The sequence below is a fragment of the Lepidochelys kempii genome, chromosome 3 (assembly GCF_965140285.1).
Source record: "Lepidochelys kempii isolate rLepKem1 chromosome 3, rLepKem1.hap1, whole genome shotgun sequence".
Classification (NCBI taxonomy): Eukaryota; Metazoa; Chordata; order Testudines; family Cheloniidae; genus Lepidochelys; species Lepidochelys kempii.
In genome coordinates, this window is record NC_136382.1 from 47,081,495 (window position 1) to 47,094,043 (window position 12,549).

Consider the following 12,549-nt stretch of genomic DNA (forward strand, 5'->3'; position numbering starts at 1 on the left):
CTTCTCCTCCACCCCCCGCATCCAGTAAGTGCCCATTTTGACTTGTGTGTCCAGGACTGAGCCACTGGTGGCCTCTCCTCCATCCCCTCTGTTCAGGGACTTGTTGGCTTGTTTTTGTGGTGTTTGGCTTGACTTGAACTGGGTCCTAAGCACTGTCACATCAGGTTGTGCCAGATAGTTTCTCTCCATCCTTCCTCCCCACCCCATCCGTCTTCAGGGACCTGTCTCACATGAAACTGCTCCTTCAGCAGGTTCAGTCTCTACTGACTCTGAAGTCTGGCAAGGAGGTTCCCTTGCAGCACTGGGGGCAGGTTCTAAGCATTGGTATTTCCTGGTCTGCAGGACCAAGGAAGGGATGAGAGCTGTCCTGGACCACTACAATTTCAGCATGTATGGCTAACCTAACAACTATCCTTCCAACCTTTAATCATGACTAGTTTTTTGCCCGCAACCTGCAGGACACTTATTTTCTTGTAGTAATCTTTCCAAGCCATAGGAGGTTCCTCGGGTTTGTCATAGATGGCTGGCACTACCAGTTTACCATGCTGACTTTCAGCATGTCTTTTGGTCCCCAGGTTTTTTACCAAATGCCATGACTTGGTAACATCATACCTTAGGAAAAGGGTAATTCATATCTTCCTGTATTGGGACGATTGGTTACTGAGATGCAAGTCCAGAGAGGAAGTCCTCTGGCATGTCCATTTCACATTACTACTCAGTCGTTCAGGTCTCATCCTAAATGACAAGAAGTCAACACTGGTTCCAGCTCCAAGAATCAAGTCCATTGGGGCCCTGAGAGCATTTGAGAGCATTTCTACTGATTAAGAAATTCCAGGAAATTTGCCATCTATATCTGGAGTTTCACTCTCAATTCTCAACCACAGTCCAAGTATCTCTGAGATTGCTAGGGCATATAGCTGCATGCACAAGCTGGTCCAAGATACCAGGCTGCACCTGCATCCTCTTCAGATGTGGCTGAAGTTGGTCTATCATCTCAGTTCTCATCCTTTTGGACAGACTGGTCCAACTTCCTCCACCAGTCCTGGACTGGACAGGTTGGGGAGTGCATCTGGGGTCACTGAAAGTTCAAGGCCTATGGTCTGAACTGGAAGCTTCTCTGTATATCAGTGTCCTGGAGCCTCCTGCCATCTATGCTGCCTGTCGGCCCCTTTGAGATCACATCAGAGACTAGGCAGTGCACATCCTTACAGACAATACTGTGGTGGTGTATTTATATGAACGGACTGGAGAGCATGCTCCAGCATGCTGTGTCAGGAAGTGACCAGGCTCTGGCAGTTTTTTGCATTGGGGAAGATGCACGGTCAATCACTTACCTTGGATCCAGAATCACCTGGTGGATCACCTCAACATATATTTTTCCCTGAATCACAAAAGGTTGCTAAAGCCCAGTCTCCTGCAGTTCATTTTTGCAATTTGGAGCATCCCAACAATCAACTTGTTCATCATAAGAGACCACAAGAAACATCAGCTGTTTTGCTTCCAAAGGGGGTCTCAGTTTGGTCTCATTTTCACTTGAGCTGGGAATCAGCACTCCTGTATGTATTTGCTCCAATTCCAATCATCCTGCAGGACGTTCTCAAGCTGAAATTGGACTGTGTCAAGCTCATTCTCATTGTCCCAGCCACGCTGGAGCAATGTTGGTTCTCCAACCTCCTTGCATTATTGGTTCAGCCTCTCATATCCCTTCCTCCTTATTCTGATTGCCTGACTCCAGTATCTTGGTGTGTTCCCTTCCCTGCATCTCACAGCATAGATGCTGCATAGTTAAATGATGAGGAGGAGCAATTTTGGAGGTGGTCCAGCAAGCCTTGCTCAATAGAAGACAGCCCTCCACAAGAGCAACCTATTTTGGCCAAGTGGAAGCAGTTCTCAATATGGTCATTAGCCTGGCAAGTTCGTCCAGAACATCTTGGAGTATGTGTTACATGTTCAGTCTTCTGGTCTTACACTTAGTTCATTGAGAGCTCACCTGTTGGCATTTTCAGCCTTTCATCTGCCCATCCATTGGAAGTTGGTGTTTTCAAGAACCTCACTGCCATGGGGTTTGAAAAGAGTCACTCGTCTCCACCTGCCAGTGAAAGAGACAATTCATTTGCGTGACCATAATGCTGTCCTAGTGGCTCCTATAGGGCCTCTGAGGCTCTGACAACTTTTCTCCCTTCTGTGTTAGAAAACTGCCTTTCTTGTAGCAATAACGTGTGCAAGGAGGATGCGTGAGTTGTAGGCTTTGATAGTGGAACCCCCTATATGCAATTTTCTAAAGAGACAAAGCAATCCTGCATCTGCACCATAAGTTTTTATCCAAAGTGGTTTCCCATTTGCACGCGAACCAAGGGCCACATTCAACCCCAGAGGAACAATGTCTTCACACATTGAATGTCTGACGATGTTTAGCTTTTTATCTAGGTATGACCAAACTTTTCCGCTCTCATCTTCTTTGTTTATATGCAAACCAAATGAAGCGTCAAGGGGTCTCTTCACAGATGATCTCCAGGTGTATAACTTCCTGTTTCATGCATACAGCATGTAAAGTAGCCCAGGCTACGTCTCCTCAAAGGGTGTTAGCTCATTCTAACAGAGCCTGGGGAATGTTGACTGCGTTTGAGTGACATTCCTATATTGGACGCTTGCAGGGTTGCCACTTGGTCCTCAGTGCATATTTTTACAAGTCAGATGCAAACTTTGGGAGTGAGTCCTGCTGTCCTTTTTGAAATAGACGTTACACCACCTCCTGCCAGTACTGCTTGTGAGTCACCCAAGTAGACTACACACCTGCATCTACCTGAAGAAGAGAAAACTGTTACCTAACTGTTTTTCAAGATGTGATGCACCCACCCTCCATCCCCACTGCATCAGTGTCTAGACTTCTGATGTTTGGTGTGAAAGGACTGAGGGGGTCAGGGCAATGCAGCCCTTATGAGATCGGGGAGGGATTCATGAGCACTGTTCCTATGCATCCTGCTAGGCAAAGTTCTCTGGCTCCAGTTCACTGGGTGAAAACGCACTGAAATAGAATTGTATCTTCATCACATTTCAAAGAGCAACTTTGAGGTAGGTACTTACTCACAGGTAGGTAACCATTTTTTATGAACATTATTAAATGTTTGTAATAATTATAATTACTTTGCATGCATTTTAAATCACTAAAACATCAGTAAAAGGTTTGAGTAGGGTATGCTTTCTTGCATTTTCCCACTGAGTGGTGAGTTGCAATACTGCTTTGTTCAAATGCTCCAAGTCAGGTTTATACAAAATCAATATTACAGACTCAAAATGTTGGGTATATCAGGTTAACACTTACTGTAACTTTCCATTTCCTTCAGAATTTAACATGAACTCTGTATAATTTGTCCAGTTCCAATATAAAGTACATAGGTAATGCATTTCATAGTCTGATCTGGTCCCAAGTAGCCCAGGTTTGACCCTCAAAGCATGTTTATTTGCATGGTCTGCTACAGATAATGGGATTTGATAGGGATTAGGTTTACATGGAGTAAGGACGTTCTGTTTTGCTGGAGGCAGAGTTTTGCTTGTCATGGGTATGTTGCTATTTAATTTTATTTGTTAGTTTTTGGCAGGGTTGGCTATAGCCTTTGAATAGGGTGCCGTTTTATTGTTTTGATAATCCAAATATTACAAAAGATCTGAAACTATGGTAGACTGTATAGCTAGAGTCCAGATAAACCTCAGCAAATCTGTTCTAGGATAAACCTTTTGCACTGGAGGAAAGCAAAAATGGTAACTAGTGACATCATAGTCTCCTGTGATGACTGTACCATCCTCCATTGGCAATTGATTAAAAAACATTCTTTCGTCTCTAGACTCTGGATGAGTAATCACAGAAGATTAGGGTTGGAAGAGACCTCAGGAGGTCATCTAGTCCAACCCCAATTAAATCATCCCAGCCAGGGCTTTTTCAAGCCAGGCCTTAAAAACGTCCAAGGACGGAGATTCCACCACCTCCCTAGGTAACCCATTCCAGTGCTTTACCACCCTCCCAGTGAAATAGTTTTTCCTAATATCCAACCTAGATCTCCCGCACTGCAAATTGAGACCATAGCTCCTTGTTCTGTCATCTGCCACCACTGAGAACAGCTGAGCTCCATTCTCTTTGGAACCCCCCTTCAGGTAGTTGAAGGCTGCTATCAAATTCCCCCTCACTCTTCTCTTCTGCAGGCTCAGTAGGCCCAGTTCCCTCAGCCTGTCCTCATAAGTCATGTGCCCCAGCCCCCTAATAATTTAGTTGCCTCCTCTGGACTCTTTCCAATTTGTCCACCTCCTTTCTGTAGTGGGAGGGGGGGGCCCAAAACTGGACATAATACTCCAGATGTGGCCTCACCAGTGCCAAATAGAGGGGAATAATCACTTCCCTCAATCTGCTGGCAATGCTCGTACTAATGTAGCTCAATATGCCATTAGCCTCCTTGGCAACAAGGGCACACTGACTCATATCCATCTTCTCGTCTACTGTAATCCACAGATCCTTTTTGGCAGAACTGCTGTTTAGCCAGTAGGTCCCCAGTCTGTAGCGGTGCATGGGATTCTTCTGTCCTAAGTACAGGACTCTGCATTTGTCCTTGTTAAGCCTCATCAGATTTCTTTTGGCCCAATCCTCCAATTTGTCTAGGTCACTCTGGACCCTATCCCTACCCTCCAGTATATCTACCTCTTCCCCTCTCCCCCAGCTTGGTGTCATCCGCAAACTTGCTGAGGGTGCAATCCATCTCATCATCCAGATCATTAACGAAACTGAACAAAACCGGCCCCAGGACCGACTCCTGGGGCACGCTGCTTGATACTGGCTGCCAACAAGACATTGAGCCATTGAGCCCTACCTGTTGAACCCAATGATCTAACCAGCTTTCTATCCACCTTTTATAGTCCATTCATCCAATCCATACCTTTTTAACATGCTGGCAAGAATACTGTGGGAGACCGTATCAAAAACTTTGCTAAAGTCAAGGTATATTACGTCCACTGCTTTCCCCATATCCACAGAGACAGTTATCTCATCATAGAAGGCAATCAGGTTGGTCGGGCATGACTTGCCCTTGATGAATCCATGTTGACCGTTCTTGATCACCTTCCTCTCCTCCAAGTGCTTCAAAATGGATTCCTTGAGGACCTGCTCCATGATTTTTCCAGGGGTGAGGCTGAGGTGAGGCTGACTGGTCTGTAGTTCCCTAGATTCTCCTTCTTCCCTTTTTTAAAGATGGGCACTCTATTTGCCTTTTTCCAGTCGTCCGGGACCTCTCCCGATCACCGCAAGTTTTCAAAGATAATGGCCAATGGCTCTGCAATCACATCAGCCAACTCCCTCAGCACCCTTGGATGCACTGCATCCAGCCCCATGGACTTGTGCACGTCCAGCTTTTCTAAATAGTCCTTAATCTGTTCTTTCACCACTGAGGGCTGCTCACCTCCTCCCTGCATTGTGCTGCCCAGTGCAGCAGTCTGGGAGCTGACCTTGTCTGTGAAGACTGATGCAAAAAAGGCATTGTGTACTTGCTTTTTTCACGTCATAGAATCATAGAATATCAGGGTTGGAAGGGACCCCTGAAGTCCAACCCCCTGCTCGAAGCAGGACCAATTCCCAGTTAAATCATCCCAGCCAGGGCTTTGTCAAGCCTGACCTTAAAAACCTCTAAGGAAGGAGATTCTACCACCTCCCTAGGTAACACATTCCAGTGAAAAAGTTTTTCCTAATATCCAATCTAAACCTCCCCCACTGCAACTTGGGACCATTACTCCTCGTTCTGTCATCTGCTACCATTGAGAACAGTCTAGAGCCATCCTCTTTGGAACCCCATTCATCTGTCACTAGGTTGCCTCCCCCATTCAGTAAGGGTCCCATACTTTTCCCTGACAGCCTTCTTGTTGCTAACATATCTGTAGAAACCCTTCTTGTTACCCTTCACATCCCTTGCTAGCTGCAACTCCAGTTGTGCTTTGGCCTTCCTGATTTCACCCCTGCATGCTCAAGCAACATTTTTATACTCCTCCCTAGTCATCTGTTCAAATTTCCACTTCTCGTAAACTTCCTTTTTGTGTTTTAAGCTCACCGAAGATTTCTCTGTTAAGCCAAGCTCGTTGCCTGCCATATTTTCTATTTTTTCTGCACATCGGGATGGTTTGTTCCTGTGCCCTTAATAAGGCTTCTTTAAAATACAGCCAGCTCTCCTGGATTCCTTTCCTCCTCATATTAGTCTCCCAGGGGATCCTGCCCATCAGTTCCCTGAGGGAGTCAAAGTCTGCTTTTCTGAAGTCCAGTGTCCGTATTCTGCTGCTCCTTTCTTCCTTTTGTCAGGATCCTGAACTCGACCATCTCATGGTCACTGCTGCCCAGGTTGCCACCCACTTCTACTTCCCCTACCAATTCTTCCCTGTTTGTGAGCAGCAAGTCAAGAGGAGCACGGCCCCTCGTTGGTTCCTCCAGCACTTGCACCAGGAAGTTGTCCCCAACACTTTCCAAAAACTTCCTGGATTGTCTGTGCACCGCTGTATTGCTCTCCCAGCAGATGTTACTAGCGTAAAAGAAAACGTTGGGCTGTAATTTGGGTCTTGTCCGACACTCCTTCAAAGGTTCAGGCTCACGCCAAACTCCCTTCCATCTACACACAAATCTGTCTGACTCAGGCCAATAAGTTGGCATAACCCAGCCCCTAGGATCTGGGGGTGAATCCAAGCCAGGTTCTGTTGGACTCTCATTTGTTTTGCAGTGTGAATGCAGTTTGGGTCAGTCTCCCCGGACTCAAGTCCTGAGAGTCCACCAATACTATCCCATGGGCCACTGTTCCTTTCCTTTCCTTTCTATCCCAAGAATAGCCAATCAACTCCTAGGAAACAGAAGCAATCAAGTACAGTCAGTGGTGAGCTGGAGCTGGTTCGCACCGGTTCGCTGGAACCGGTTGTTAAATTTAGAAGCCCTTTCTAAAAGGGCTTCTAAATTTAACAACCGGCCAAAAGTGGCGCCTTAGGCATGAACTCTGTGGGTGCTCCAGGGCTGGATCAGCTCTTCGCGCGGGAAGCTGGGGAGGGCTGAGAAGCAAGTGGCAGCTTTGTGCTCAGGCCCAGGGAGGCAGAGGTAGAGTGGAGGTGAGCTGGGGTGGGGGGGCGTGAGGTGGGCTGCCGGTGCCGCAGCAGGTAACCCTGGGGGGGGCTTGCAGGAGAACCGCTCCCCGCCCCAGCTTGCCTCCGCCTCCCTGGGCCTGAGCGCGAAGCCGCTGCCTGCTTCTCAGCCCTTTCAGGCTTCCTGTGTGAACAGCTGATTCGTGGGAAGCCGGGGCGGAGAAGCAGAGCAGGGCGGCGTATTCGGGGCGGAGGCAGAGCGGAGATGAGCTGGGGTCGGGCGCGGGACGGGGAGCTGCCAGTGGGGGCTCTGCACCTACCAAATATTTCCTGTGGGTGCTCCAGCCGCAGAGCACCCACGGAGTCGGTGCCTAAGGTGCCACTTTGGATGTGATCAGTGGGGGGAGAGGCCATTCCTGCCCTCAGCTGCGCTACCAAGCCCCTAGGAGCCAGAGGGACCTGCCGGATGCTTCCTGGGAGCTGCCCCAAGTAAACAACGCCAGGACTCCCCACCTCACCCCCCCGGCAGGTCCCTCTGGCTCTTAAGGGCGTGGCGCAGTGGGCATCCGGTGGCCCACGAGACCCTCCTTCCCGGTTCTGGGGGAAGTCAGGGGACGGGGAGGGGGGTGGATGGGGCGGGGGTCCCGGGGGGGGGGGCGGCATTGAGGAATGCAGGGGGTTGAATGGGTCAGGAGTCCCGGGGGGCAGGGGTGGGCCACAACCCCCTCGTGGGGTGAGGAGGGAACCAGTTAAGATTTTGGCAGCTCATCACTGAGTACAGCAGCTTGGTGCTTAACCCTTCCATTTTATTCTGACCACTGAGCTACAAACAGAATGAACCGTTTCCTGCATTAGCTATGGCCCCAGACAAGAAGTCCTTTGCCAAGCATGCTACTACCTGGGCGTGGGACCGCAGTCAGATTCTGATAAATCTCTGGTATGAGGCAAAGCAAGATGTTCAACGTCAGTAAGTGTACCAAAAATGACGTGTACCAAGAAATCGTGGATAAATTGGCAGCATTGGGGACCAGAGTAAGTGGCTCAAGAGCAGCTAATAGAAAGCCAGGAATGAGAACCATCACTCTAGGAACTTGTCATCATCCAGCCTCTTTTTTGAGAACTTTGGCTACTGCTGGGCACTACGCTGAGCACTGAGCCAAGAGTGGTTCATGGTAGCCTGATCAGCCAGGATGGTGACCTTCTGACCCTGACTCTAATATAGTACTGGAGGGAGAGTAGGCAGCTGCTGGATCAGGCTAGTGAAGTGACTTTGGTGGTCATGCCAGTCCACTAAGAGGCTTTGCCTCCACAGAAGCTGTAGCATAACCCAGGTCCATACTTGAGGAAGGAGCTGTTTTATGACACTATCCCTGAGGCAGCCTGCCGGCAGCAGAAACCACTGCAGAAGCAGCCCCAGAGCCTGGTAAGTTTCTGACTCCGTCTGTTGTTAATATACTAATGGGAGGGATTTCCAGTTTATGACCCAATGCAATTTTTATTACAGGTTGTGGGTAGCAGCCTGCATACTCAGTGTCGCTGCTCAAGCCTGGGCTGACAAACACTGAGCCTGTGGTTCAAGTCCCACAAACCCTGGGCTTACATTGCAGTGTAGACTTACTCCAAATCACTTGGACGTTGTCTCCAGAGTGAAGTCACTGTGGAAGGGAATGTAATTTTAGGCTGCAGTTAGGACTCTGGTCTCACTTTGTCTATCTCCTTGAATGTTTACTGACAGCCTGGCTTTTCCTAATCTTTCATTAGTGAGAATCCAGGGCATGGCTGCAAGAGTATTAGACATGTTTGTTACCCTGGAAGGTAAAATTTCTAATGGAACTGTTGTCTTGTTAGGGGCCCTGTTAAAACCTTTTGTGCAGCAGGTTGGGATTTTACCACACCACAGAGTGCAGCAATGTAGACTATTAGGGATGAGGACGTTTGGAAAGGTAGCAGAGTCGGCAGAGTGTCTGGGCTAGTGAATGCTATGTTACAGCTGCCTACAGTGTGGCTGATGATACAAGAGCTGCTGTAAATGGTGATTTGAAAACTTACTGCTTTTCCTTCGTAGTAATTTGCCTTTCAAAACAGTTAAGAAATGGCAAAAGTCTGCTTGAATTTATGGACACTGGGTCCACAAACTGTTTTATATCATAAGAGATGACATGATTGGCAGAAACCAGTCTCATAGAACCTGGAGCTAATAAGAATTACAGTGACACCATTACAAAGTCAGCATTTGCTAAGTGACTACACTTGTCTGAGAACAATCTGTGCTTTAAATAGGAGATAGCAAATGCTAACTGTTCAATGGCCATCCCTTTACATAGTGTTTTTCTCCTAACACCACCACTGTAAAGTATAGCTGGTAAGTATTATTTACATTTAATAGAAAGGAAAACCAAGTTGATGCTGGGTCTAATTTCTTACACTAGTGCCTGTAACAGTTGTTTTCCTCTATCATAAATTAGCTGAATACATAACTAAGGAAAACCAGGTTTCAGAGTGGTAGCCGTGTTAGTCTGTATCAGCAGAAAGAACGAGGAGTACTTGTGGCACCTTAGAGACTAACAAATTTATTTGAGCGTAAGTTTTCATGGGTAAAGCCCACTTCATCAGATGCATGCAGCATGCATATCTATATCTTCCTACTGTATTTTCCACTGCATGCATCTGATGAAGTGGGCTTTAGCCCATGTGACACACACACACACACACACACACACACAGAGAACTGAAAAAATGGGGATTGCCATACCAACTTTTAACGAGACCAATTGACCAAGATGGCGGTGTGGATTAATATTAACATTTCAATACTGCCATTCTGCTCATGTGTAGTCATAGGGGTAAGGAGTTTGTTAGGCTCAACCTATTAAGTTCAGTAGACCCATGTGTGAGCACCAAATGCATTCTACATTTCTCAATAGTATATTTTCTGTGGTCTTTGTACAATAACAGATTTTTTTCAACCACTTGAGGTATTTGTAGTGCAAAGTGTGGTTGTATTTTCACAGCTGTGATCTCACGGATGCACTGTGAGATTTTTTGTGTGTAGCTATAGGGCAAGCTTGCCTATTATATTCACTGCCTGGCCTTCATTATATTTAGCTGCTTTCATTATATTCAGCCATAACACAAGAAACCTACAGGTCTGTTTCCTGTAAGATATTAGCTGAAGCATAAGTTAGTATAAGTGTGGTTAAATTGGCCATAACCCTTGGCATAGATTAGTGGTTACCTTTAGATTTTGGGAACTAAGAAGAGCTTGCTCAATGGTAGGAGTTAGCATGTTTCAGTAAGTGCTACCGCAAGGAACATGGAAGTAATAACTGCAAATCCACTTAAGTAAAGAGCGATGGGTATGATCAGGAGCTGATATGGCAGTTACGCGTATCAATATGCTAACCTACTATAGAATAAGTACACCTCAGTATTATGTGGGTGAAAAGGCTAAGTATGGGCATGGAGGACTGAGCATGAGAAGATGATGCTCGGGCCCTATAACAGGACAGTCACCATGTGGACTGGGGCTTGATCTTTCCTGGGTTTTTTCCATTGCTGGCTGCTCTTTCTACTGTTTGACTCTTCAACTCATTGAGGAACTTGGACCATTGGACACTGTGGCATGCCAAAGACAGTGCTGGTCCTTTTGTCTCCTACCACTCGGTCCTCAACAAAGGGTGTGAGTATGTAATTCTAAGAGCTTATGCATAGAATGATACCACAGAAAAACAAGATAGAGATAATACAACACTGAGGTTATGTGGCTTGGGTCTTTTCTAGCTTTATCCATTATTTTTGTAAAGATACCTAAGGTTTTACTTTGCTTTCAGTGTAGTCTTTGTCATCCACCCCGAAATTCCCCACAAAATAGTGAACTCCGTAGTGTGTGTTCTGTGTAGCCCAATTCTGGAGGAAGAACCTTATCACAGTCAGATGAATTGGCCATTAATTCAAACATTATTAACCTTAAAAAGGGTCAGGCAACATATGTAAGCTTTGATGCCATGTTCTGTAAGTGGAATACTGTGGATGTACATGTTCAGTTAAGGCTACTCTTTCCTACAACATGAGAGTACAACAGCTGTTATTTTGGGGCTGTCCTTTATTAGGCTCCTCACCATAGTATTTGAACAGTCATGGGGAGTGTTCTCTACTAGTAAAGCAGACGACTAGAAATCTGCACTCTCCTGTTCTGTTCCCATCTCTACCATTAACTTGTTTTGTCCCTAAGGGCAAAGCATTGAACTTCTCTGCCTCCATTCTTCCATCGCAAAAAGGGAGATATTAATGTTTACCGGAGTTGGGTGAATCATTTCCTGCAGTTCTTAGTGTGGCTGGTTGATGTGAACCAAGCCAATAACGATACCATCTTGTGCTATGATTCTTTCACATCTCACAACCTAGGTCTGATTAGGCTGCATTGCCACTTTGATAGGAGGGTACTCAGGGAACCCTATGGGCTGGTCTACACCAGGGCTTGAGTAATCACAGAACTCCGTTCCGGCCTTTTTTACATTCTAGCCTCTGGTACTTTTGGTTCTGTTGCCTACGAGTGACTACTGGAAGTGTTTCAGCACTTTTTTTATTTTTTAGGATCTGATCATTAGTCTACACATAGCTTTTGCACCGATATAACTAAATCAGGGCAACTCTAGTCTAGAATGTGGACTCAATTAGACTGGCATAAACATCTTTAGGATAAACACCACCTTTATGCTGGTATAACTGCATCCACAATAGGAGATTTTCAGTTCATCTATTCGTTTACTGAAATAGGTGCAAAAACTGAGTCAATAAGCTCTAAGGTACCCGTAGAATTGGTGTGGCTGTCGCCTTAATCAGAACCGAAGGACTTTCTGATGCTGGATGCTGAGCCATGGGGTAGGGAGCAAAACACTGTTGGTGTTTGCCATCTTCTGGATGAGATGCCAACCTGGAAGTCTTGATCATCTGTGGTGATTAATGATCTTGTGGCCATTTTGGGTTGTTGTTTTTTTGTAAGTGTAGGAGCATTAACCCTGTGAGCCTAATCAAAATTCCAGTTTGAGTGATTACATTCTGCCTACCTCGTGAAACTTCAGTATCTGTTGGAAATAGCCTCTTCCTGTACCTGAGAATATTGGTGGATTTAGTAATGTTGATGTGTGTGCTGTTCAGGTTAAGAGATTTGTGCACTTTTAAAAAAAATCTGTTTGATTGTAAAGCACTTTGAAATCTTTCTCTCTTTAAAAGAGCTATATTAATGTACAATCCTTTTTGGTTGGTTAGAATGCTACATGCACTGCATACATAAAATGGCAAGGAAGTCTACTCTAGGAAAACACCTTGCAAAACTAAAACCAGTACCATATTTTCACAATTTTTAAAAAATATTTTAAAATATAAATAAACTTATTTTAAAAATAGGGAACAAGCAGGTTGGAATGTGAAATTTGGGCTTTATGAGCTAGGTTATGGATA

At 45.9% G+C, this 12,549-nt stretch overlaps 1 protein-coding gene across 1 annotated transcript in view; it reads left to right on the forward strand.

Moving 5' to 3' along the window:
* Window positions 1-8,043: 8,043 nt before the first annotated feature.
* Window positions 8,044-12,549, forward strand: part of LOC140908768 (uncharacterized) — a 39,699-nt gene continuing 35,193 nt past the window's right edge. Inside the window, exon 1 of the mRNA XM_078851959.1 lies at window positions 8,044-8,121. Within this exon, the coding sequence (XP_078708085.1) occupies window positions 8,044-8,121 (78 nt within the window). The remainder of the gene's footprint in view (window positions 8,122-12,549) is intronic.